Raw genomic sequence first — 23,012 nt, 5'->3', positions numbered from 1 at the left:
TTGCAATCTTGCTCTGCCACTAGTTTGCTATACAGTCTGAATAAGTAATTTATTCCCATTGTGACTCATTTTCTGCCATCAGAAAATGGGAATAATAATAATAATAACAACCAGCATTTATATAGCACTCCAAGACTTGCAAAGCATTTTACAAATATATCTTTTTGACCTTCAAATTACGTTAGGAGGTAGATGCTTTTATTATCTTCACTTGATAGATGAGAAACTGGGACACAAAGTAGTTATGTGACCTTACCTAAAGCCACACAATTAGTAAATGTCTGAGGCTAGATTTGAACACAGAAAAGTCCAATGCTGTCTACTCTGTCATTCAACAGTAGATAATACCTGTCCTTTCACACAACTCAGAATATGCATAATGAACTCTTTAGAAAACATGGAACTATCAATAATCTAAGGACCACTTTAGGTTACTAGGATGTTCATTCCTCCTCCTTCTCCTCTTTTTCCTCCTCCTCCTCTTCTTCCTCTTCCTCCTCCTCCTCCTCCTCTTCCTCCTCCTCCTTTTTTTTGTCCAGACCTGTTATTTCATAGTTGTAGGGAACTTGTATTAAGGAAACTTCTGTTAATTACCAGGATAGTCATCTTTTGGAGAAGGGAGAAGGAAAAGTTTAAACCTTCAATTTAATTCTAGTAAGAAGTAGCATCTCAGAATATTAGTTAGCAAAAGCACTTAGAAACTAAGGGCAGTGAGAGTTAAAGAGGGGAACAAAAGACCAGCAGAGGCTGAACCCATGGCTTCCCCATACTTAGCCCATCTCTCAATCCATTATAACATGCTACTTCCCAGGATAGTATTACCATTTCTCAGTATTAGTTCCCTTCCCCATCCCCCTCATTTCCCCTTTTTTTCCTAAGTATTTTAAGGAATTCTAGGGTGGTCTTCACATCAAACTGTACTCTTTCTACAAGACAGCTGGGAGGAACAGATAAGAGAATATCTACAGAGTGCTCTGAAAACCCTGAAGTGCTGAGTAAATGTCAGCTATTGTTATTACTGAGTGACAAATCTGTGCATTTGACTTGCTGATTTTAATAAAACTGTCCATTGTTGAAAATCTCTTGGCTCATCACAGGGAAAAGGAAACTGTGTGCATTAAGAAAAGCAACAAAAATACCCTCAGATGAAGAAAGCCTTCAGGGCCTGGAACTAAAGAGCTCCTTTGTGCCTTTGAAGCTCCATCTTACACAGGTCTTTCTGGACCAACCATCAACCAAACAACCAGAAATTGTCTTAAGTCACCACCAGCAGATCAACGTTGGACAGAGATGGAGAAGGAAAGTCCCTGATGATCTGATTATGCAAAAAGACCATCAATAAATAGACTCTAACTGCCATGATGAATGGGTCCAAGAAGGAGGTCTTTCAGGACAAATTCCAAGATGCATCCCATGCATAAAGACAGAGAAACTGGACTAGAAAGAAATTACCCACCGGGGGTTAGCCTGGACACTTTCCTTGGAATCCTTCTTTCTCTTTCTTTCTTGAGGTTGCCCAATCATAAAGAAGGTATTTCTGATGGTAGGGAAGTCCTCCAACAGAGCTCTCAGGCTGTTGCAATAGGCAATGATCTGCCCCCGAAGAGAGTACTGGGACATGCGATGATTCAGCCTGCAGAGAAAGTTCAAAAGAAGAGGTCCTGTCTGTTAAGAGGGTCAAGGATCTAGATGAGTTAGAAGGACTGCAGAGGGTATCTGAGGCCCACAGAGGTTAAGTACTTGCCCATAGATATTGGGTTCCTCTGAATGTCAAAGTCAAATCTCCTACCACACCAGACTGATTTCTCAAGTGCCATGAGGTATAACCAAACTACAATTCAAGAAAGGCTGTGCTTTTCCCTCAGTGATGGAGCTTCTACTGTCAAAAATCACAAAGTGACCTAGTGACCCCTCTTGACCCACCTCTTGCTACAGGCAGTTTCCAAAACAGTGGAATTCTAAGGTTCCACAAAGCATGAATACTTAGGAGGCGAAAGGGATATGAAGATGTTTATCTATATGTAGATATAGCTATATACATACACATAAAACTATCAATACATAGAAGGCTAAAAAGACACACACATACACATACATTGTAGTTGTTCTGTCACTTTTTAGGTTTCCAGCTCTTTGTGATCCTGTTTGTGACTTTCTTGGTAAAGATACAGCAGTGGTTCATCATTTCCTTTTCCAGTTCATTTTATAGATGAGAAAACTGAAGCAAACTGGGCTGTCATTTGCCCACAGTCACACAACGGAGTGTCTAAAGTCAGATTTTAATTCAGGAAGATGAGACTTCCTGACTCCGGTCTAAACCCCATCCTCTACTCACTGCTCCAACTAGCTGCCTAGAACATACATATATGTGCATATATACATATCTATACATACACGCCCATATATACATATGGGCGTGTATGTGATACGTGTCAAAGTACCAACACTTAGAAGATTAAAGAGATATGTGTGTGTGCATATATATATATGTGTGTGTGTGTGTGTGTATGTGTGTGTATGTATCTCAAAACTATCAATACTTAGAAGGCTTAAGGGATATATTACATAATATATATATATATATATATATATATGTCTACACCTCAAAGCATCAACTCTTGGAAGGATAAAAGGACATATGTGTGTGTGTGTGTGTGTGTGTGTGTGTGTGTGTATACACACACACACACACACATATATATATTGCACATCAAAGCATCAGCATTTAGAATGCTAAAGGGATACACTCACACATACACACAAATACAGACTCAAGATCAATCCTCTGTAATGAAAGAAGGAAGAAGAGAAAATGGGCTTGGCCCATATTAAGTTTAGTTAAGATTTAAACTGAGATCTAAAATTAAATAAGTGGGGCAGCTGGATGGTAAATACCAGCCCTGAAGTCAAGAGGACCTGAGTTCAAATTTGACCTCAAACACTTATCATTTCCCTCTGTGTGACCCTAGCAGGTCATTTGACCACAACTGCCTAGACAAAAATTTTTTAAAAATAATAAAAATTAAAATATAGATATTTTTTAAAATTAAATTAAATTAAATAAGGAGAAATCCTATATCAAAATACATTCTGTAGGCTACCCTAGAAAATTTGATGGCATCCACTTTCCATGTTTTGAAGATCTCTCAATGGAAAAAAGGTACACCTCAATTGTTTGTTTTGATCTAATAGTTTTCAGAGGAAGAGGATGAGCAGAGATGTTAAAAGATGTTAAAGGCCAAATGAACCTCAGATTTTTAGCAGGAACCATTCAAGCAATTAATTTAACTAGATGCATGGGCCAGAATGTATGGGATAACATGAATTAAGTGCTTTCTGTGTGCTTTACAGAATCCGATGATGAATGTTGTGCTATTTGGGAAAATAGTATTTTATTTGCAATTAATGAAAAAAAGTCTGAAGACTGATGATTGCTATCTTCCCCTCCCCCTCCACATAATCAAAGTGTCTTTCTATATTAATCTAAAGGTAAAAAGGTGATGAAGTAGTACCCCAAAATTCTAAGCACTGGGGATATACATACAAGAAACAAGATGATCCCTAACCTTAAAGACCTTACATTCTAATAGTGAAAGACAAAATATCTAGAAAGTGATGGCCAAGAAGGTGCATTTTGTTAATTACTATTTTCAGAACTGGAATTTTAGGGTAGGAAGGGAAGAATACACATCAATTTAGACTTTGAAACAAGACTTTATCAGCCTCCATTGTCTATCCCTCCAAACTCCAAGCATCTTAAACAATTTTTGAGTTCTTGATTAGCATATCTTTAAACAGGTGGATTCACTAGGCTTTTCCTTGATCCCTCCCTCTAAGCTACACAAACTCCTCCCTGGTTCCTGCCCTACAATGCAGAGATCCTGCCTCTGCTTTCCTGATCCCTTTGTAAGCTATGACACATGTTTGATTTGATTTCTTCAGATTAAATGATCTATAACCAAATCTCCATTATTCTGTTTTTTATAATATTCTTCACAATTGTGCTCTCTCAAATCTATTGCTCTTCCAAATCTATTACATTACCATTCCTGGTGCCCATTTTACCTCTTCACTTCGCCTTAAATAAAAATACCTTTTGGCAAAGAGAAAGACATTGTGAATATTTCATGTGCGTATTTCGAACTAAGAATTGCTCTTCTGGTCTCATCACACAGGAGTCTAGTTAAATATAAATTCCTAAATTTTAGGACTACCTCCAGAAGTGAGATGGAATTTTAGGGAAAATTATTTAAATTTTCATTGTGAGCATTCACACTTCAGAAATTGGCAAATGCTACAAATCATGGCTTGGGTTATTGTTTTATTGATTGTCTAGACTTAGGAAGTGATGGAGAAAAAGTTCATTTTGCAGATTGAATTAAAGGTATGTCCTGTGTACATTTTTTTGGAGAGCTGGATGTTAAATATTTGCCAGAATATTTCTGCTTGTACTTCAATGCTATGAGTTGCAAATACAGCACAGAACTTACTGAAATTTTATGTATTGCCTTCTATCAAATTTCACAGGGCCAAATCAATGTGAAACTTACTTCCAAATAGGGCACTTACTTCTGACAGTACTCTATAATCACTTCCCGCTTGATTTTCCCAATTTCATCCTGTGATAAAAGAAAATATTTCCTGTATTAGATAGTCAACAATACTTGTCACCTGCAACTGTCTATGTTCATACACAGATTTAAAAATTTAAAAATTTTAAATGATGAATTCCTCTTTCCCAAGGCAAGAAGGTTGATAATCACCCAAGGAGGAGCTCTTTCTGACGTACCCCTGGTATTCTAGCAGGTCATTTAATAGTCCTTGGAATTCTTCACTTGGTGAAAATCTTTTCTTTTCCTCATTCCTCCCTTCCTTTCCTCCCTCTTTTCCTCTCTTCTTCCTCCTTCTCTTTATAATGGGGAAATCCAGGTTTTAACTCTGATCCCCTTGGCTCCAGGGCTCCAAGACTCTATCTACTCCATCACCTAGCTGCCCTTCCTCTGCCTCCTTTATAATTAATCAGTGACTAGGAATAAATGAATGATAAATGATTATTACGTGCTTGCCATGCTCCAGCACTACAGAAAGCACTATGGTAGCAATACAAGCAAGACAGCACCTGTGCTCAGGAAGGTTTCTAACAGAGGAGCTAAAAATGGAGTTGAAGGAGAGGCAGAATGTGCAAGGCACCATGGTTTTGAGATAGCCAAGAAGTGACATGAGAGCTTGGCAATGAGCAAGGGAAGGTAAAAAGTCACCTATCAGAGACCAGTAACCTGGGGCAGAGCTCATGTGCCTCTGGTCGAAGAGGGTGGAGGAGAGTGTCTGGAGAGAGAGCATCATGGCCTGGTACCCGCTGGCAAGCTTACCTCTCAGCACCCCAGGGTAGAGTCCTGGTAATTTCAGTGGGAGAAGATTGGACATAGGGTACAGACATAGATAGAGGTACAGACAGAGGTATAGATATGTAAAGGGCAGCATGTCAGTGTGGCTAGATAGCTGATGTTGAAGCTGGGAAGTGGGTTCAAATCTGGTCTCTGACACATACTCATTAGGTAATCCCAGATAAGTCATTTGACTTTTCAGTGACCATTCCAGTGGTCCATTTTGGACCCATTGAGCCCCAATGGAGCCATTGAGACCCAATGACTCTCAGTGACCCATTTTGGAGTTTTCTTGGCAAAAATACTAGTTTGTCACTTCTTTCTCCAGCTCTCTTTACAGATAAGGAAACTGAGACAAACAGGATTAATCTATTTGCCTAGGGTCATTTAGCCTCAAAGTTAATGTCTGAGACCAGATTTGAACTCATGAGAATAAGTCTTCTTGATTTTGACTTCAGCATTCTATCCACTGGATCACCTAGCTGCCCCCATAACATTTATAGGAATGATCAATATAATATTTTTAAATATTGTATAAGATAATTTTCTATAATTGTTGGTAATCAAATTAAAGAGGCTATATGTATTTCTTACAATTTCCAATATCCCATCTCCTGCTTTAACTTGAGTTTATTAGACATTGTTGAGATTAGACTGTTTAGATTCATTGCTGTAAATTTAGATTTTAAATAATATTCAAACTAAAATTATTTTTAGTGTTTTTCACTTTTACATCACGGTAATTTCCAGATATACTCCCTTCCCTCAGTAAGCCATCCTTTATAAATGAAATCAATGAAAACAAGACCCACACTTGGCAGTGTACATAACATTCTACCTGTCTAATTCCCCACTGCTACTAAGAAAGGAGGGAAGTATGTGTCCTTGTTTCTTTTCCTGGCCTGCATTGGTCATTAGAATTACACAGCATTCACCTTTGGTTTTAGTTTAGTTGACTTAATGTTCTTTTAATCAACATTATTATAGTCTTTTGTAAGTTGTTTTACTTTAAACTTACTCTGAAGCTTACTTTACAATGCATCCATTCATTAAGTTTACTCAGGTTGCTTTCTAGTCCTCAGTCATCTTTTTTCTTAAATAGTGCAATAATATTCTACTTCATTCAGATACCACAATTTATTCATCCATTCCACATGTGATTAATTTTTGAGGCCTACATGCTGACAGACAGATGTGTAAGAAGCTATATTTCTGCTAATGAGTTCAATAAGTAAACTCACATCACCTGCAAATTGGCTGATGACCTCTGAAGCATTGTACATTTAAATGTCTTCAGGCTGAAAGTTGGTAGTTTAGTGGATCTGGGGCTAGTCCTAGAGTCAGGATAACTGACTTCAAATTTAGCATCAGATACTTTCTAGTTGTGCTACCCTGGGCAACTCTCTTTTGCCCTCAGTTTCCTCAAATGTAAATTGATGATACTTATGAGATTTAAGTGAAAAAATATTTGTAATTTAAAATTCATAGCACAAAATAAGCCATTTTCTAGATGCAAATCCTCTTTTTATTGTTAAAAACTCGAAACTAATAAAAACCCTCATCCTTTCATTGCAAACTCACAGTCTTCTCCACTGGCTTGCCTATGGTTTCCTTCCTTTGGAGGAAGGTATTCAGCATCATATCACGTAATCCCAGCTTTTCCAGTTGAATAGACACAAAAGCCTCTGGAGTCCTATCAAATGAAGAGAAATCTCTGAGCTCTGCATGTAAAGTAACTGGATACCAGTCAAAAAGCAAATTAGCAACCGCTCCCAACACATAGGAACACCCAGAAACTAGTAATGGATTAGTGCACAAACAGGTGTCTCTTTCTCTCTGCTTCTGTACCTGCTTCAGGGAAGCCTTGTTTATCAGGGATTACCATTCCTTCCTTAATAAGAAAAAACCATCAGAAAGTCACAGGATCATAGGTTTAGACCTGGAAAGGAGCTTTGAGGTCACCTAGTGCAGCCTCTTCATTTTACAGATGAAGAAATTGAGGTTCAGAGAGACTCATGGGATCACAGATTTAGGGTATCTTTTTTTTTTTTTCTGAGGCAATTGGGGTTAAGTGACTTGCCCAGGGTCACACAGCTAGGAAATGTCTGAGACCAGATTTGAACTCAGGTCCTCCTGACTTCAGGGCTGGTGCTTTATCCACTGTGCTAGTCCATCTATTTCTGAAGCTTAGGGGATGCCTTAAACTGATTTGACTTTCCAAGATGAGACACGTTAGACTCAAACCCCCAACCCTGTTTAAAATGGGGCAATAGGTAGGGAGATGCGGGTCAGGTCTCATATGATAGGATCTTAGGGTCCTGTTATGAAAATATGACAGTCAGAGATCTAGAGTTAAAAGGGGTCTTGGAGGCCATCTAATCCAAACTCCTAATTTTACACATAAAGAAGCTCAGGCCCAAGCAGGTTACATATCTAGCAGAAGTGGGCCTGTGACTGGTCCCCTCCTCCCTCCTGTCCCTCCTCCTCTGGGCAGTTCACATACACTGCACATACTCTTTCCTTCTGTCTAGCTTTCTGAAAACATGGCACAGGATTGTGGACTCTACACTAGCAGCCAGAGTGCTGGGGGAAAGTAATTCTCATCACGGGCATCATCAGCCAGATCAGTTTTCTTACATCCCCCTCTCCCTTTTTTCCAGAACAGTGTACAACGCTGGCTCCCTGAGAAAATGCTGTCTATTTACTTACAGGACTGATTGGGAACACGCCCCATAACTTTGATGGTAATTACCTCTTAGTAGGTTGGACTCCTGGGGAAGGATGGGGAAGTGAGCCTGAGATTCTGGGCATTGTGGCCAATGATGGGCTTTCTCTGTCATTCCCAGCCCTGGCACTCCCATGGGTTGACTCTTCCCCATCATGGCTCCTCAGCTGAGAAGCTTCCTAGAATATTGTAAGGATTGGATTTCATTAGATAGTTTTATGGGACTTGGGACTATGAGTCCTGAAAAAAATCTCCTAGTTATATCTGACCTCAAATACCTGTTTACATAGCTCAGGCAGTGCCTGGTCATGCTGCCAAGAATGAGATTAAGACAGAAACATTACTACCTGTTCCCTTAGCCACACAAAGAAGGAGATGGAGAAGGGAAGGAAAGAAGCTCTTCCTCCAGTAAAGTATGGCTGAACAAAGGTCTCTTTGAGAGATTCAAACATGGTGAAATACTCAATAAATATTGTGACTGACTAGTCATTGTCCAAGAATTGGAAAATATCCTTAGGATATGTACTGAATGAAAGCAAATGAAGGCAGGTTATACCTGTCCACTATTACGTGCAAGGTAAAAGGAGGAGGAGGAGGAGGAAGAAGGGGGAGAAAAAGAAGGAAGAGAAGAATAGCAGAGAGCCTTTATATAATGCTTAATAATTTTTCAAAGCCCTTTACAAATATGATCTTATTGCTCCTCACAACAACCCTGAGAGATAAGTGCTATTATTATTCCCAATTTTGAGATGGAGAAACTGAGACTGAGAGAGATGAAATTAATTATCCATGGTCACACAAATAGTATCTAAAAGTGGATTTTAACTTGAATAAAGAGCATCTTCAAAACGGCATCTTCAAAATTATGAATTGAATGAAAAATGTTGTCTTTCCATTTTTCTAAACTATTGTTAAACAAAAAGGGAACATTGTAAAGTGAAAATGGTACTGGATTTGGAGTCTCCCGGAGAATGATTTTTAGTCATTTTTAAAAGTTGTTAATATGTCTTAGATAATAAACCTTTAAAGATATTTCATATATAGTTTTTTCATATAAATTATCTAAGGATTGCAATCCTTGATATGGACATATTGTCTAAAAGGGACAGTTATCATTTTGAAAGAATGAAGTAAAACAAGGAATATAATATTGATCTAGCAAGCAGAAGATCTGGGTCCTATTCCTAGACATCTGAGACCCAAAAATAAAAAATTTAGACCTGGAAGGGGCAGTTGAGGTTATTTAAATGCAACTCTTTCTTTATACAGATGACAAAACTGAGAGCCAGAGATTAAATGAGTTGTCTAGAATCCCAAGATTAATAAATATCTTAGGTGATTTTTAAAAACTGTTAAAATATTAAAATATTTTATTAAATTAAAAATAATAAAACATTTAAAAAAAATAAAATATATCTCTTTCCCTTCTTCCCTTCCTCCCTTCATTCCTCCTACCCTTCCCCCCCCTCTCTGTTGGCATCCAAGGATGAAGATCTCATGCATTCACATCATAGCATTATGTACTAAATTGAGTGAGGGAAGAGCCACTTTCTCTTTCCCGTTAAGTCCTAGGATCCTTTGAAGTAGCCTCGGTATTTTGCTCTGTTCCATCTGTCCTTTTCCAGTTATAAGTGCAAAGAATGAAGTTTTGGACCTGGGAGCTCACACCATGACAGCCTTAGATTCCAGGACTCCAGGCCAGATGTTGCAACCAGCCCATCATGGAAGCCCAGAGAAAGCCACAAGCCCAGAAGGACTTTGGATTTGGGATTTTTTGAGATTAATGCTTTATTATAACTGAACTAAGCTGTAAACCAAATTCCTTCCACAGGGACCAAGGAGGATAAAAAGGGTTGGTGCAAAGAATTTCTGTACATTTGATCTTGCTATATTTGAAGTAAATATTCCTTTGTAATTGATTATATGACTGGTATGTGTTTATATGGAACCCCCTACAAATTAAGGGAACGCCCATGATTGGGGTTTGAGCCAATAGTAGAGACTAGAAACTATCCCTTTCAACCCCTTAAAAATATGGGAGAACCCTGGGGGATAGGAATGAAATGTAACATACTTGGGCTTAAGGCAGCTGGGTTCTAGGATAGTCACTGTTACATTTGTACTATTAACTTTAGTAAGAAAACCCCTTTCCAAATCTTAAAAATCTAGCTTTTTAAAGGAAAAGGTCTCCTCTCATTTTTCAGATGTGTGTGTGTGTGTGTGTGTGTGTGTGTGTGTTTGTGTACACGTGCGTGTATACACTTTAAATCATGAAATTAAGTTCCTGAGGAAAGTCAGGCAGTGGGCCTTAAAAACAAATTTCCATACCTAATTCCTTGTTTAGCTTTCATGGTCACCATGAGGATTGGGGTGAGGCAGGAGGCTCTTGGTATATAAACAAGGAGTCTATATTCCTTTATACACATGAAATATGGCAAGAAGCCAAAGAGAAGGGGTGGTGTTGACCAAGGTAGGAGAGATTCCTTAGTTAATGCACTGAACAGAATCCCTGATAGCCAGATGAGTTTCAGAGTCTATTTGCAAGAGATTTAGGGAAATTATTTTTATTTTTTTATATTTAAGTTTTAATCATTATGAATATACTTCATTCAAAGACCTCCTTCTTCTCTATGTCCTTTCCAAAATCACTTAGGTCCTTTTATCTTTTCTCCTCTCTGCAGAATTCCCTTCATTCTACCTTGATACCAAGAATTCTTGTGAAAACCATTGGAGGAAAGGTTGGCACTGACCAATCAGGTGATCACCCTGTGAGAGACCTGATTTCCTTATCTTAGTGACCTGACTTTTCTTTGCTTAGTAGATAATTCTTTTACAATTCATATATAATTGTGAACTTGCATGAAGAAGAAATCATAATAGCTTTAAAGCTTTTTGGGACAGTAGAAAAATTCATCTCCTTAGGCTAGGTTAATTTTTAATTTTTATATTTTCTTGTACATTGCTCACATTTGGCCAGTCTCCTAAAGTGACCTATAGAAAATCTCATTAAAGAGAGAAAGAGAAAAAAAAGAGAGAGACAGACTAATAATAGAGTAAGCAATGTGGTCATAGATTCCTATTTGCTAAAAGAAAAAACTCTGATCACAAATAGCCAAATTCCCCAGCTGCACTTAGTTGGCTTCAGCTAGTGACAGTGAAGCAGTTTTCTGATTTGTCTAATCCCGTGGGCTGACCTGTCTGTCCACGGGGCAGATCGACCATGGGCTGCGGCCAAAGGCGGCCTGCTGGACAGCAACCATCAGGGCATTTTTCTGAGCAGTCTGGCAAGCAAGAGTCACTTGCATGTTTTCCACTCCTGAATAAAATAAGAGCTGAAGGAAGAAAGTATGAGAAATACTGGGAAGTTGTTCTTCAATCACAAAGAAAAAGATAAGTTGATATGTGCCATCTGTTCCCTGTGTGGGAAACATTCACTGACCTTTAGAAACAGTGCTGACCCAGGCCTTGTAGCCCCAAGGCTGTATTTAGAGCAAATGGTCTCTCAGGCAGCCTTGAGCACTGATTTCAGTTCATGGCAGTCACCCAGGTTTAATTTTTCCCAAAAGCTGCAAATTTGACTCAGCTTCCTTTGAGGATACTAGACAAACTGTGAAAGATTTACATCCAGAAATAGGCTGCCATGCAGAATAAAGCAACCCAGATCATGTTAATGTTTAATTTCTTCTTCCCCCTCCCACTGTCCCCAAAGAAAAGCCAAGAAATCTTTCCTGATGAGCCAGAGAGAAATGAACACAAGTAAATTTCTTGTATTCAACAAACTTATTAAGTGCCTACTATATGCCAAGCTTTATGTGAGATGTTGGGGATGCAGAGGATGAAAATGAAAATTAGAACCTGCTCTCAAAAAGCTTACATTCTGTTGTATGATGTTAAAAGTTAAGAGTCTCTTAATATAAGTGCATTTTTTAAAAAGGCAATTTAAGAAAAGGTGTTTGGAAACATGAAACTTATTTTTATTGCCCTACAGAAATTCTTACCAGTTATTAGAGTATATGTGGAAGAAATTATGCCAAATTACAAGAAATATAAAAAACCAGCAAATAATTATACTAACTGTACTTATGTGAGCTATGAGTACAAGATGGAATTAAAATTCTGGGGCAAAAATAACATGATTCTGATCATGGACAATATGCATGTGACAGTTTATTTTGACTTCCTTTGAATGGGAAAACAAAACAGAACAAATTTTACCTGAAAAATGCTTTCCTTTTTATGAAAACTAAATTTTCCAATATGATTATCATCCACCTCAGAGATAGCTAATTGAAGAGCAGAAGGAACATATCTAAAAGGAAAAAAAATAAATGTAAACTAGTCCCCTTGATTTGACTTTTGTCATTAATGGGAAGTGTATATTTAAGTCAGTCTAAAGGGAAGAATAAATGTCTTGATTCCCCTATTTGGAGGGCAATATCATTGCCTTTAGAGAACTCAAATATACTATATGAATCCAAATATAGGTCATTTCCAAATATATATGTTGTTGCTATTCAGTTGTTCAGTCCTATCCAACTCTTTGTGATCTTATGGATCATAGCACACCAATATCATCTGCTTGACAAAGATACTGGAATGGTTTGCCATTTCCTTCTCCAATAGACTAAGGCTAACAGAGATAAAAATGATTTGTCTAGGATCACACATTTAGTACATGTCTGCGCCAAATTTGAACTTGGGTTTACCTGACTCTTGGCCCAGAACTCTAGACACTGAGCCACCTTGGTGCCTCCATGACAAACCGAAGTTAAATGGCTTATCCAGGTTACATAGCTAATAAGTGTTTGAAGCAGAATCTGAACTTCCAGGGCCAGAAATCTCTCCACTCTCTATCATTTGGCTGCCTTCAATATATGCTGCCTCAAATATATGCTGCATCCCTCAAATGAGACCTCACTGGAAAAACAGTAATATTAAAAAAATCCTAAAAATATATAATTTCTTTTTTAAAAACCCACTGTTTTATTTCAGAGAAATCAGCTAATTTTTTCCTAAAAGTAATTTAAAATTTTACAAGTAGGGACTCTTGTTAGTCACTATTTTGTAATTGGTGATTCCTGACCCATCTACTACAGTACTTGATGTTTTCATTCCAGGCAAATCCTACCCAAATTGATTATAGAATTAACAATAATAACACTAATAGTGAATATTTATTTATTTGCCTTAAGGTTATAGCAACTTCTATCACATATAAGTTTTCATCCTCAGCACAACCCTGTGAAGTAGAAACTTGGTTTTATTTCAAGAGCTGAGAAATGTACTTTGAGAAAGTCTAATGCAGGGTTTCTTAACTTGGTGTCCATGAACCCATGGGATCCATGAATTTAGAAGGAAAAAAAATCCATTTTTATTTTCATTAACTGTTGATTTCCTTTGTAATCCTGGGTTTTAATTTCATGCATTAAAAACTTTATTTTGAGAAAGAGTCCACAGGTTTCACTAGAATGCCAAAAGGGTCCATACTGCAAAAAAGGTTAAGTACCTCTGGTTCTATAAGTCCCAGGCATCATATCTGTATAAACAGGTAATAAACAATGAAAACAAAAGAAATCTTATTCCTTCTTTTCCTAGATATATGCCACAATCCTTCCCTGCCCCCTACCAGCTTGGGCTGGGATCCAGGTTCTCTGGGAATTAGGCTACAAGTAGCAACTTTCTCCAGGACCCAGAAATTAAACACCCCTTATTACTATCCCATTTTGAAGAGAGAGCATTTTGACTCCCAAACTTCAGTAAATGTTTCAAAGGTGAAGAAGTGGAACCTTTACTTCTCCATCCATGCCTTTCATGTTGTTTTTGGAAAAGTTTCATTCATTTAAAAAACTTGGGAACCTCACTTCTCCATAGAAGGAGAAGTAAGTACTTACTTATTAAGTGTTTTTTTTTTTTTGTTAATAAGTGTTAGTTGACTCACTTCTTTATCTACTTTTCCATTCCATGACATTGAGTTCTGTGGGGCCACCACGAAGCAATTACCTGTTTGAAATGGAGGGCTGGGGTATGCTCAGGATGACTCTGAAAAGTGTTTCCCAATGTGAGGAGTTGAGAAATCAATTTCTGAGAGATTTGTGATGATATGGAACGGAGGGGTTTTGCAGAGATTGTGGGGCACGTATTGCCATCCTGTAACTGGTTCCTACATGCTTGCCATGGGACCTTGGAAGCTTCTTTCAATTGGCTGAGTAATCAGAATCCTAAGTCTCTTTAAAAAGTCCAGAGTCAATCTTGTCTCATTGCCCAATACTCTGCATCATGAGCCTTCATGTCAGTCCCCCTTGGGCAATATTGTTTCTTACTTTTGCTGACTACTGTCAGCTAGTGAGAAACAATATCATCAGGGCCTCCCTAGTGAGGCAATTTGTGGCAGTGAGAAATGGGCTATAGTCAATGGCTTCTCAGTTCTGTTCTTTTCTATTCTGGTGAAAGCGTTGGAACTTCAAATCTTCTGAATTTAGAAATGTTAAAGGAGGAAGGAGTGCTGTCTGGGACCTTGCCAGAGGGTGGCTGAGATCAGCTGAGAAGCTCATTTGGCAGGGAGGAGATTAAAATTATGCCGTCTCTATTAAAAGAGCTCTGAGCCAATAGCACTCATGAAAGGGACTAGGATTCCCTATGAAGAGGACCTCAGCTCTTCCTTATGGTCTGAGATACCTCCTCTTTCCACAGTCCTATTTTTATAAGGCTAGATGTCCAGTCATTCCAAAACAACTATAGCAAATATGGAATAATTCTATTGAATAAACAAAATAATATGTCAGCAGGGCCACAAATTGGATGAAGCAAGGAATATCTCCATACAAGATGAACAAGCAGAAGTCTGAATCAAGGGAAAAAAGAATCAGCCAGATCCAAATCCCAGTCAAGATCACAGTCTAGTAGGTCAAATCTAGATCAAGGTCCTGGACTAGTCCAAAGTCCAGTGGCCACTAACAGCATAACCATAATATTTTTAGGCATGTATCATTTATTTACTCATAGTTCAGTTTACTGAATTATCAGGAATACAATGTTGCAACAGTGCTTTAAAAAAAGAAAACAAAATCCCAAAACTTTTATTTTTGTTAATTTTCCTTGTAGCAGGCAGTGGTTATTATAATTAAAATGATATACTGTTAAGAAGCCACTCTTAAGAGTTCAGTTTGTTCTGTGCATACTCTTTGACCCAGCAGTGTTTCTACTGGGCTTATATCCCAAAGAGATACTAAAGAAGGGAAAGGGACCTGTATGTGCCAAAATGTTTGTGGCAGCGCTGTTTGTAGTGGCTAGAAACTGGAAAATGAATGGATGCCCATCAATTGGAGGATGGCTGAATAAGTTATGTCATATGAATGGTATGGAATATTATTGTTCTGTAAGAAATGACCAGCAGGATGAATACAGAGAGGACTGGCGAGATTTACATGAACTGATGCTGAGTGAAATGAGCAGAACCAGGAGATCATTATATACCTCAATAACGATACTGTTTGAGGATGTATTCTGATGGAAGTGGACCTCTTCGATAAAGAGAGCCTTAATTGATCAAGCATAGACAGAAGCAGCTACACCCAGAGAAAGAACACTGGGAAATGAATATAAACTGCTTGCATTTTTGTTTTTCTTCCCGGGTTATTTATACCTTCTGAATCCAATTCTCCCTGTGCAACAAGAGAACTGTTCGGTTCTGCACACATATATTGTATCTAGGATATACTGTAACCTATTCAACATGTAAAGGATTGCTTGCCATCTGGGGAAGGGGGTGGAGGGAGGGAGGAGAAAAATCGGAACAGAAGTGAATGCAAGGGATAATGTTGTAAAAAATTACCCTGGCATGAGTTCTATCAATAAAAAGTTATTTAAAAAAAAAAAAAAAGAAGTTACAACAACAACCAAAAAAAAAAGAGTTCAGTTTGTTAAATGTCATGGGCAGCTACCAATTTGATTGTGATGTCTCGGTATGTTTTTGTAAAGATTCTCTCTTTTTATGCTTGAAATATTGGTAAAATGTTGTTACTTTGACCATAATTTGCAACATTGTTCTATTAGAAATAAAATTCATATTCATGAAATGAAAATGGAATCAATTTGATAGAACAACTGTTTAAGCTAGAAAGTTAGGCTGTTCTTTGAAATATTGTGATAACAAAATGGAAAAAATAGCCACAGTATAACTCTGACTGCTATGACATTTCAAGTTTACAAGGATTTAGCCTTACCCTTAGGTGAGGAATGAGGAAATGGTATAAACGTTCACATTCAGTGACCAAAGGGGTCATTAAAATGGTCATCTGCTCTTATGGGACAAGTGATGGCCTGAAAACACAAAAATATTTTGGGAGACTTTCTACACAAGGCAAAACAAGGCTGAAGGACCCTCAGCCAATTTCTTATAAGTAAGTAAGTGAACTAAGAATTTGCAGCTCACAGTTCTGGGAGCCTGATACATAAAACTTTGACATGATTCTATTAAACTTATTAATACTGATTGGAAGAGAGTAGGGATCCAAATGAATTATTTCTCTCAGCAGTCACGCTGCAGGTTGTTGTGAACTTCTCAAGAGACTGATGTAAGATGGGGGGAAGGGGACATAACCCTGAGGTACTAGGGAGGGGAGGAACTTTTATATTTTATGTATGGCTACAAATATCCCTTTCTAAAAGCTAATTGATGTTAAGGGCTAAGCACTGAGGAGAACACACCTAGTGGGGCCTGCAGATAATCGCAATAGAGAAAAAACAATCTCCAAATGCCTTGGGATGCTCTTGGTACCCTGAGGGCAGATGTAGCCTGTTTGTCTCCAAGAAAGTGGCCCAGAACATATTTGCTACATATCTGTACATAGGGCAAAGTTCAAGATCTTTGGGAATGGGAACTTTATATTACTTGCTCCATTTGGATTTTTTTGAAGTCATATTTTCAGGTAAAATATGGCCCATAGTCTGTGTTCAGACCAATTTAGTACTTTAAAATAATATCAGTTTCAATATAATGTAGTCAAGTGACTAAACATCATTTAAATCTACAAATTACCTTAATGTAATGCAGGACTTCCCCCCCAAGTCTTCACAATCTACCCATTGATCTTTACTGGCTTGCTGTAAGGAACAGTGGACAGAAGATAGGATCTGAAGTCCAAGGATTTGCATTCAAATCCCCATTCTGATGCTTTGGGCCAACCACTGTGGTCTTAAGAGTAGATGGATCAGGAGTTCTCTTCTGACTCTGAATCTGTGATCATTTGATCTTTGCCAATGATTCAGCTTAAGAGATCCCATTTTCTTCTTTCTCTCTCTGTCTCTATCCTGCCTCAGCCCATCCTTACGGCAGCCACAAACTTCAGGGGGAAGCAAATCCATAACCTATCAGAAAACCAGTTCTAACACTTTACAAAGTAAAAGTTGCTATTTCCCAGGTTAGTGACAGGAAAAATAAGAAATATGTTGGTCATGTATGGGGCTACCTGCCATCTAGGGAAGGAGTGGAGGGAAGAAAGGGAAAAGTTGAAACAGAAGTTTTTGCAAGGGTCAGTGTTGAAAAATTACCCATGCATATGTTTTGTATATAAAAAAACTATAATAAAAAAAGAAGTATGTTGGTATAGTAATCTGGCCAAAGTAAATGGTGAATCCAGAATATATTCACAAAAAGGACTCAGATTTGAATGCCTTCCATTATATCAGTAAATCAGATTTACTTTCACCTCCCCCAAAAGTCTATGCAATTCTTTAAGATTCCAATTGCAGAAATTTTGCCAACCAGCATTGGTAGAAGGGGTTCCCTATATTAACAAGAGTTTCTAAAACTCATTACTCTTGGCATATGAACCAGACTTAATTTGAGGGAATCCTCAGAAAAACTCATCTCTGTGACTAGTGTTCTGATCCATTCATCTAGAGGTAGAATAGCTGAATTTGATTTGTTTCTAGGTCTCAATTTTCTACAAGCAACAAGCTCCTAATAAACTTTTTTTTTTACATAAAGCTTTTTACCTCATACTTTTTTTATTGTTTCTTTTTTTGAGGTAAAGGTTTATTTGGCATTTTACACAGAAAAACCTGCAGCAGGACTCTCAACAGTTACTCAGAGGCTCATAAACAGCAGGTCCATGTTAACAGCTGGTTTAACTACAAGAGAGCCACACAAACATGTGGAAGATTGGAGGGAGAGGATAATGAGGCACAATAGGAATAATATTTTTCAAACCTTTCTCAAAGAATGACAGAGCATCCTAAGTCACTAAAAAGTTGTACAAATGAACTCTAAACATCAAAGGAAGAACCTTTATAAATAAGTTAAGTGTTGTTTTTTTCTTTTGGGTGGGGTTTACCCTTACCCAATGGCTTAGCACTTTACTCATTGGCTTAGCATTTTCAAAATGGGTATTACAAATAAAAAAATTAACATTTGGTGGTTTGAGTAGGGGTTCCTACCTGGATGAGAATTTATTAAATATAGTTCTGATGAGATCCTGGATCAGCCCTGGTGGGGCTTGCAGAGAGAGCTTGAAGTACTAATAAAATTACTCTCTGAGGCAAGCAGAGAAGGATACTGATCAGGATCAGTTTAACCTTATAACCATACCCCTGTGGGAGTTGTGGGTAGCCCCACCATGCTGTGTACAGCTAGAAATCCAAGTTATGTCAAACTCCTGAGATTAAATTTCCCCTACATATCTATCCACGGCCCATGCTATCTTTGCTGAACCCTTTGGATTATAGCCTTCCACAGCACTCGGCCTCATAGTGTCTTTCTCCTCTCTCCTCCCCTATGCCTGCCTCATGCTATCTTTCCTCTCATCTCCCCCCCCCCCCCAAACCATGCCTCATGGTGTCTTTCTCCTTCTTATGGTTAATTAATTCTTTTAGGTACTAAAGTCATCTACAGACTTAACCTGCCAGCTAAGGGCACATTCCAGCTTCATGGGGTGTTCCCTTTCTCCTGGTTAATTTTGAGTTCCACTAGGGAACTTGCCTTTTTCATTGTTAATATGCTCTCCCAATTATTTCATATTTACCCTTCCTGATGTCTATTGTATCTCTCTATTTTGTCTGTAACCTCTTCTCCTAAATAAATCTACCTTTTGTCAAAGAGAATGACCACTGTGAATTCTTCACATGACCGATCCCAATATTTGATGCCTACATCAATCTCAATATCTGATGCTAAACTCCAAACATCATTTGGAACTAGAAATTGCTCTCCTGTAACACATCAGTTCCACTGTCTGAGTTTATACTGTGGTTCTAAGCTGGAAATGATGAGGAGAGACAGAGACAGACAGAGAGATAGAGAAAGCCTACATTTCCATATAAAGTCTTGCCCAAGGTCTACCTCAAAGGTCATTTTCTCTCAGAGACAAATGCTCTTCCTTTATTAATAGCACTCTTTCAGTGATGTTGTTACTACAGCCTCTGAAGAATTAAAGTTGAGGGTCAGCCAAAAGGCAATGGAGAGGTGCATTAGTAGGTGTGAGTAAGCTCAAACATATTTGTAGTGTGGAATTGCACAAAAAATGGCACAAAGTATTTCATCAGACAGATTTATGACTGAACAAAAAGGGGCCAATCATGTAGCAAGAACCAGGATACGCAATGCCTGTGTGCTCCATGGGATCCATATAAAAGTTTAGAGATCTAAAAGAAGGTCCCTAGCTTGTGGAGTAAACTTTCTGTAGTGTGATTCATAGGAAGATATGGGCAAGAATTGCACGGTTGGGAGGTCACAAACACATTGAGATCTGCCTTATTGATCTGATGATCCACAGTGATGAAATCCCAAGTCCCTCAGTGTCTCAAGGCAAAAGATGGAGACGATAAGTTTATAGGGGAGGGGAAAAACCAATAACAACTATATTCATTGCCCTGCCTTTGCATTCTATACCATGAAGACTTTGACATTTCTTTGCAGGATGATCTTTTCTATAGCTCTGTTTCATGCTTTTTGTTCTTGGGTAACACTGATAGCACTACTCTAGTTTATATTCTTTTAAAAGTCAAAATGGCTGTGCTTCCAGTACTTGGCATTTGTTCCTAGATCATGAATAACTTTAATGACCTGATGAAAAGGTCAGAGCCTCTAGGTCAATAACTTCTTAGCCAGCTCTTCCAATTCCCACTGCATCTCCTCCATCTTTGTCTTCTTTCTGAGTCAACTCTTTCTTCTTGGAAATTCCTTTTTTTTTTTAAACCAACTCCATTACTTGGCTGGCCTTCACACTTCAAAGCCAAGCCTCACCTACTTTCTTTTGAAGCACGACTGCCAAGACCTAGTTTAAGGAACCTTGGGTAAAATTTCATGTATTGAGGAGTACAGAACAAAAGTTCTCGAGAGCACTGCTTTGGTTACATCAATTGGTGCTCTGGTCCAAATTAGCCCTTACAACTCATTACCCTGGAAGTTACTTCAGCCAGGTCCTAAGACTTCCAGCCACTTATCCCTAGCTCACCCCAGCCTTTTGCCCGCTCCTGCCCAACATTTTGCTCACTACATTGGTTGCCACAGCTATTTCTTCATCACACCCTACTACTTCACTCTTTTATTTCATAGTAACTATGATAGTAATTAATGAAGTCAAGACAGCAGTCAAGTTTTTAAAGGCAGTTATGTGGAAGAGGGAGTGCTTTTGTTCTGTAGAAACCCAGAGTATAAACAAGACAAATGGTTAGACTATCAAGAAAAGCTTCCTCCCAATTAGACCTTTCCAAAAGTGAAAAGGGCAGCCTTAGGAGTCAGCAAGCTCCCCTTTATTAGAACTCTAAAAAGTGACTCAATGACCACTTGTAAAGCAGGCTACAGTGAATATTTCTTTCATGTATGGCTCTGAGTTGATGGCTACTGAGGTCCATTGCAACTCTCAAATTCCATAAGTCGGTGTGTTTTATTTTCATTTAAAATTTTTATTGATATTTTTATCAGCTATCCCTCACTCATCTCTTTTCTCCTAAATTTCAAAATATCAAAGTCTATGGTAGGCAATAACAATAATAATAATAGCTAGTATTTTTAAAGTGCCTACTATATGTCAGGCATCGTGCTAAGTGCTTTACAAATATTATCTCATTTGAACCTCACAAGAACCCTGGAAGATAAGTACTATTATTACCATTTTAGAGTTGAGGAAATATGGGCAGACAGAGATTGTGACTTGTCCAGAGTTACACAGCTACTAAGTATCAGCATTTGATCTGAATTCAGGTTTTCCTGACTGCAGGCCCAAGGCTCTAAGAATTAAGTTTAGCAACATGATTCAATTTAAGTTATAAATAATGTCAGAATTTTGTTTTCCATTCATGAGATCATTCACTAGGGGAGCAGAGTATGAATCACATTTTCTCTGCTCTTGTCCCACTTCAAATAATACAAATAATATGTACTGACTTACCTATCTACTCGACTATTATCTTCCTGTAGAGCTGTAATGAAAATTGGAGGTAGTTGGTCTGCCTTCTCCTTATGAGATGCGAATTCAAAGTAGACTGGCCTCAAGTACAAATGGAATTCATCAAAACCCATCTCTTGGGCAAATATTTTGTATAACCTAAAATTAAAAAAATTTCATCTTCTAGAATTTTTTTCAGAATGTCTATTTGTTCTAGACCCAAGACGCATTAAAAACAAAATAAATCAATAAAGTTTTATTTCTACAAAAGGAAAAACAAAAGAGGTGCTGAAAAATGGGCTCAACATGCATGCCAGTAAGAGTCAAAAGCAGTAATAAAGCACTAAATGACTGTGAAGTAAAAAAGATTCAAAGATCTGAGCTCCCCAACATCACAAGGGATGGAAATTTCTGTGGTACAGGAAACTTCTTCCTTCCTTCACTAATGCACATTGATGTCATCTAGATACAGCCTTAGTCAGTTGCCTGGGACCCTGAGAGGATATTCGACTTTCTCAAGTTCACAAGTCAATCATGTGTCAGAGTCAGATCTTAGACAAAGGTCCTCTGGATCTGGGGCCACTTCTCTAGCCACGAGATCATGCTGTCTCTCTCCATATCACATAACAGTTATGATAAGAGAGTAACTAGAAAGAGGCCAGCTAGGTATTTTGAAATGCTTATGTGTTAAGGAACTATAAGACAACTTTTTTTTTTATCAACTATTACTATTTAAATCATATAGACTGTGTCTAGCAATGGGAATGGAAATGAATATATTTCAGAAACCTGTTATCATTCCTGTATTAATACACCACTTAAATAGTACCAGAGATGTGAAAAATACAAAATGGTTATCGTGTGTTTTTTTTAATCACAATTTTCTTTTCCTACTTTTGGCTTTAACCCTAATTCTTCCTTCCCAATTGTAACCAGAAGAAGAACCAGAAAGAAGGCATAACTATCAAAAAGAGTGGCCAGCAGTGTCAAGTGCTACAGAAAAGGTAAAGTGCTAAGAACTAAATAATGTGCATGGAATATGGCAATTAAGAGGTTACTAGTGATTTTGGTGAGAGAATTGTTTCAGTTGATGGTAGATTTGGAAATCAGATTACATGGGGCTGAAGAATAAGTGGGTAGTCAGGCTTGTTTCATCATACCAATAATAGGTTCTCAATAAATTTATTGATTAATCCTCCCAGATGGAAACCATCTTTTTCTGATCTCAGATGGAACTTCGTATTTGTCTTATTCATTTAGTGCATTCTGGTCTTCATTATAGTAATTATGTAATTTTATCTAATTGTACATAAGATACACATGTCTGCTAGGTTGTAAAACTCATTAGTACAGAGACCATGTTTTGATTATTTTTATACTTTGCTCAATGTATCATAGTTGTTGGATGAGTGAATGAAATGTACAAAATCTACCTAATGAACCAAAATATCTAATCTCCCTATTTTTAAAAGATCTTTTTTTAATGATTCAAGTTGCTAATAATAAAAAATAAAAGAA

The 23,012-nt window shown here is 37.8% G+C and overlaps 1 protein-coding gene across 4 annotated transcripts in view; it reads right to left on the bottom strand.

Moving 5' to 3' along the window:
- Positions 1-11,440, bottom strand: part of LOC127562071 (coiled-coil domain-containing protein 162-like) — a 103,295-nt gene extending 91,855 nt beyond the window's left edge. For all 4 annotated transcript variants that reach the window (XM_051997507.1, XM_051997509.1, XM_051997508.1 and 1 more), the window contains exons 1-5: positions 11,304-11,440; positions 8,137-8,288; positions 6,966-7,077; positions 4,570-4,619; positions 1,457-1,633 (exon numbers count right to left, since the gene is read on the bottom strand). In XM_051997507.1, coding sequence (XP_051853467.1) covers positions 1,457-1,633; positions 4,570-4,619; positions 6,966-7,077; positions 8,137-8,288; positions 11,304-11,414 — 602 coding nt within the window. In that variant the 5' untranslated portion in view covers positions 11,415-11,440. The remainder of the gene's footprint in view (positions 1-1,456; positions 1,634-4,569; positions 4,620-6,965; positions 7,078-8,136; positions 8,289-11,303) is intronic.
- Between the last annotated feature and the right edge of the window lie 11,572 nt (positions 11,441-23,012).

Source organism: Antechinus flavipes, chromosome 4 (genome assembly GCF_016432865.1).
Source record: "Antechinus flavipes isolate AdamAnt ecotype Samford, QLD, Australia chromosome 4, AdamAnt_v2, whole genome shotgun sequence".
Taxonomy (NCBI): domain Eukaryota; kingdom Metazoa; phylum Chordata; class Mammalia; order Dasyuromorphia; family Dasyuridae; genus Antechinus; species Antechinus flavipes.
The sequence above is the reverse complement of the archived record's forward strand: the minus strand, read 5'-3'. Positions and strand labels throughout refer to the sequence as shown.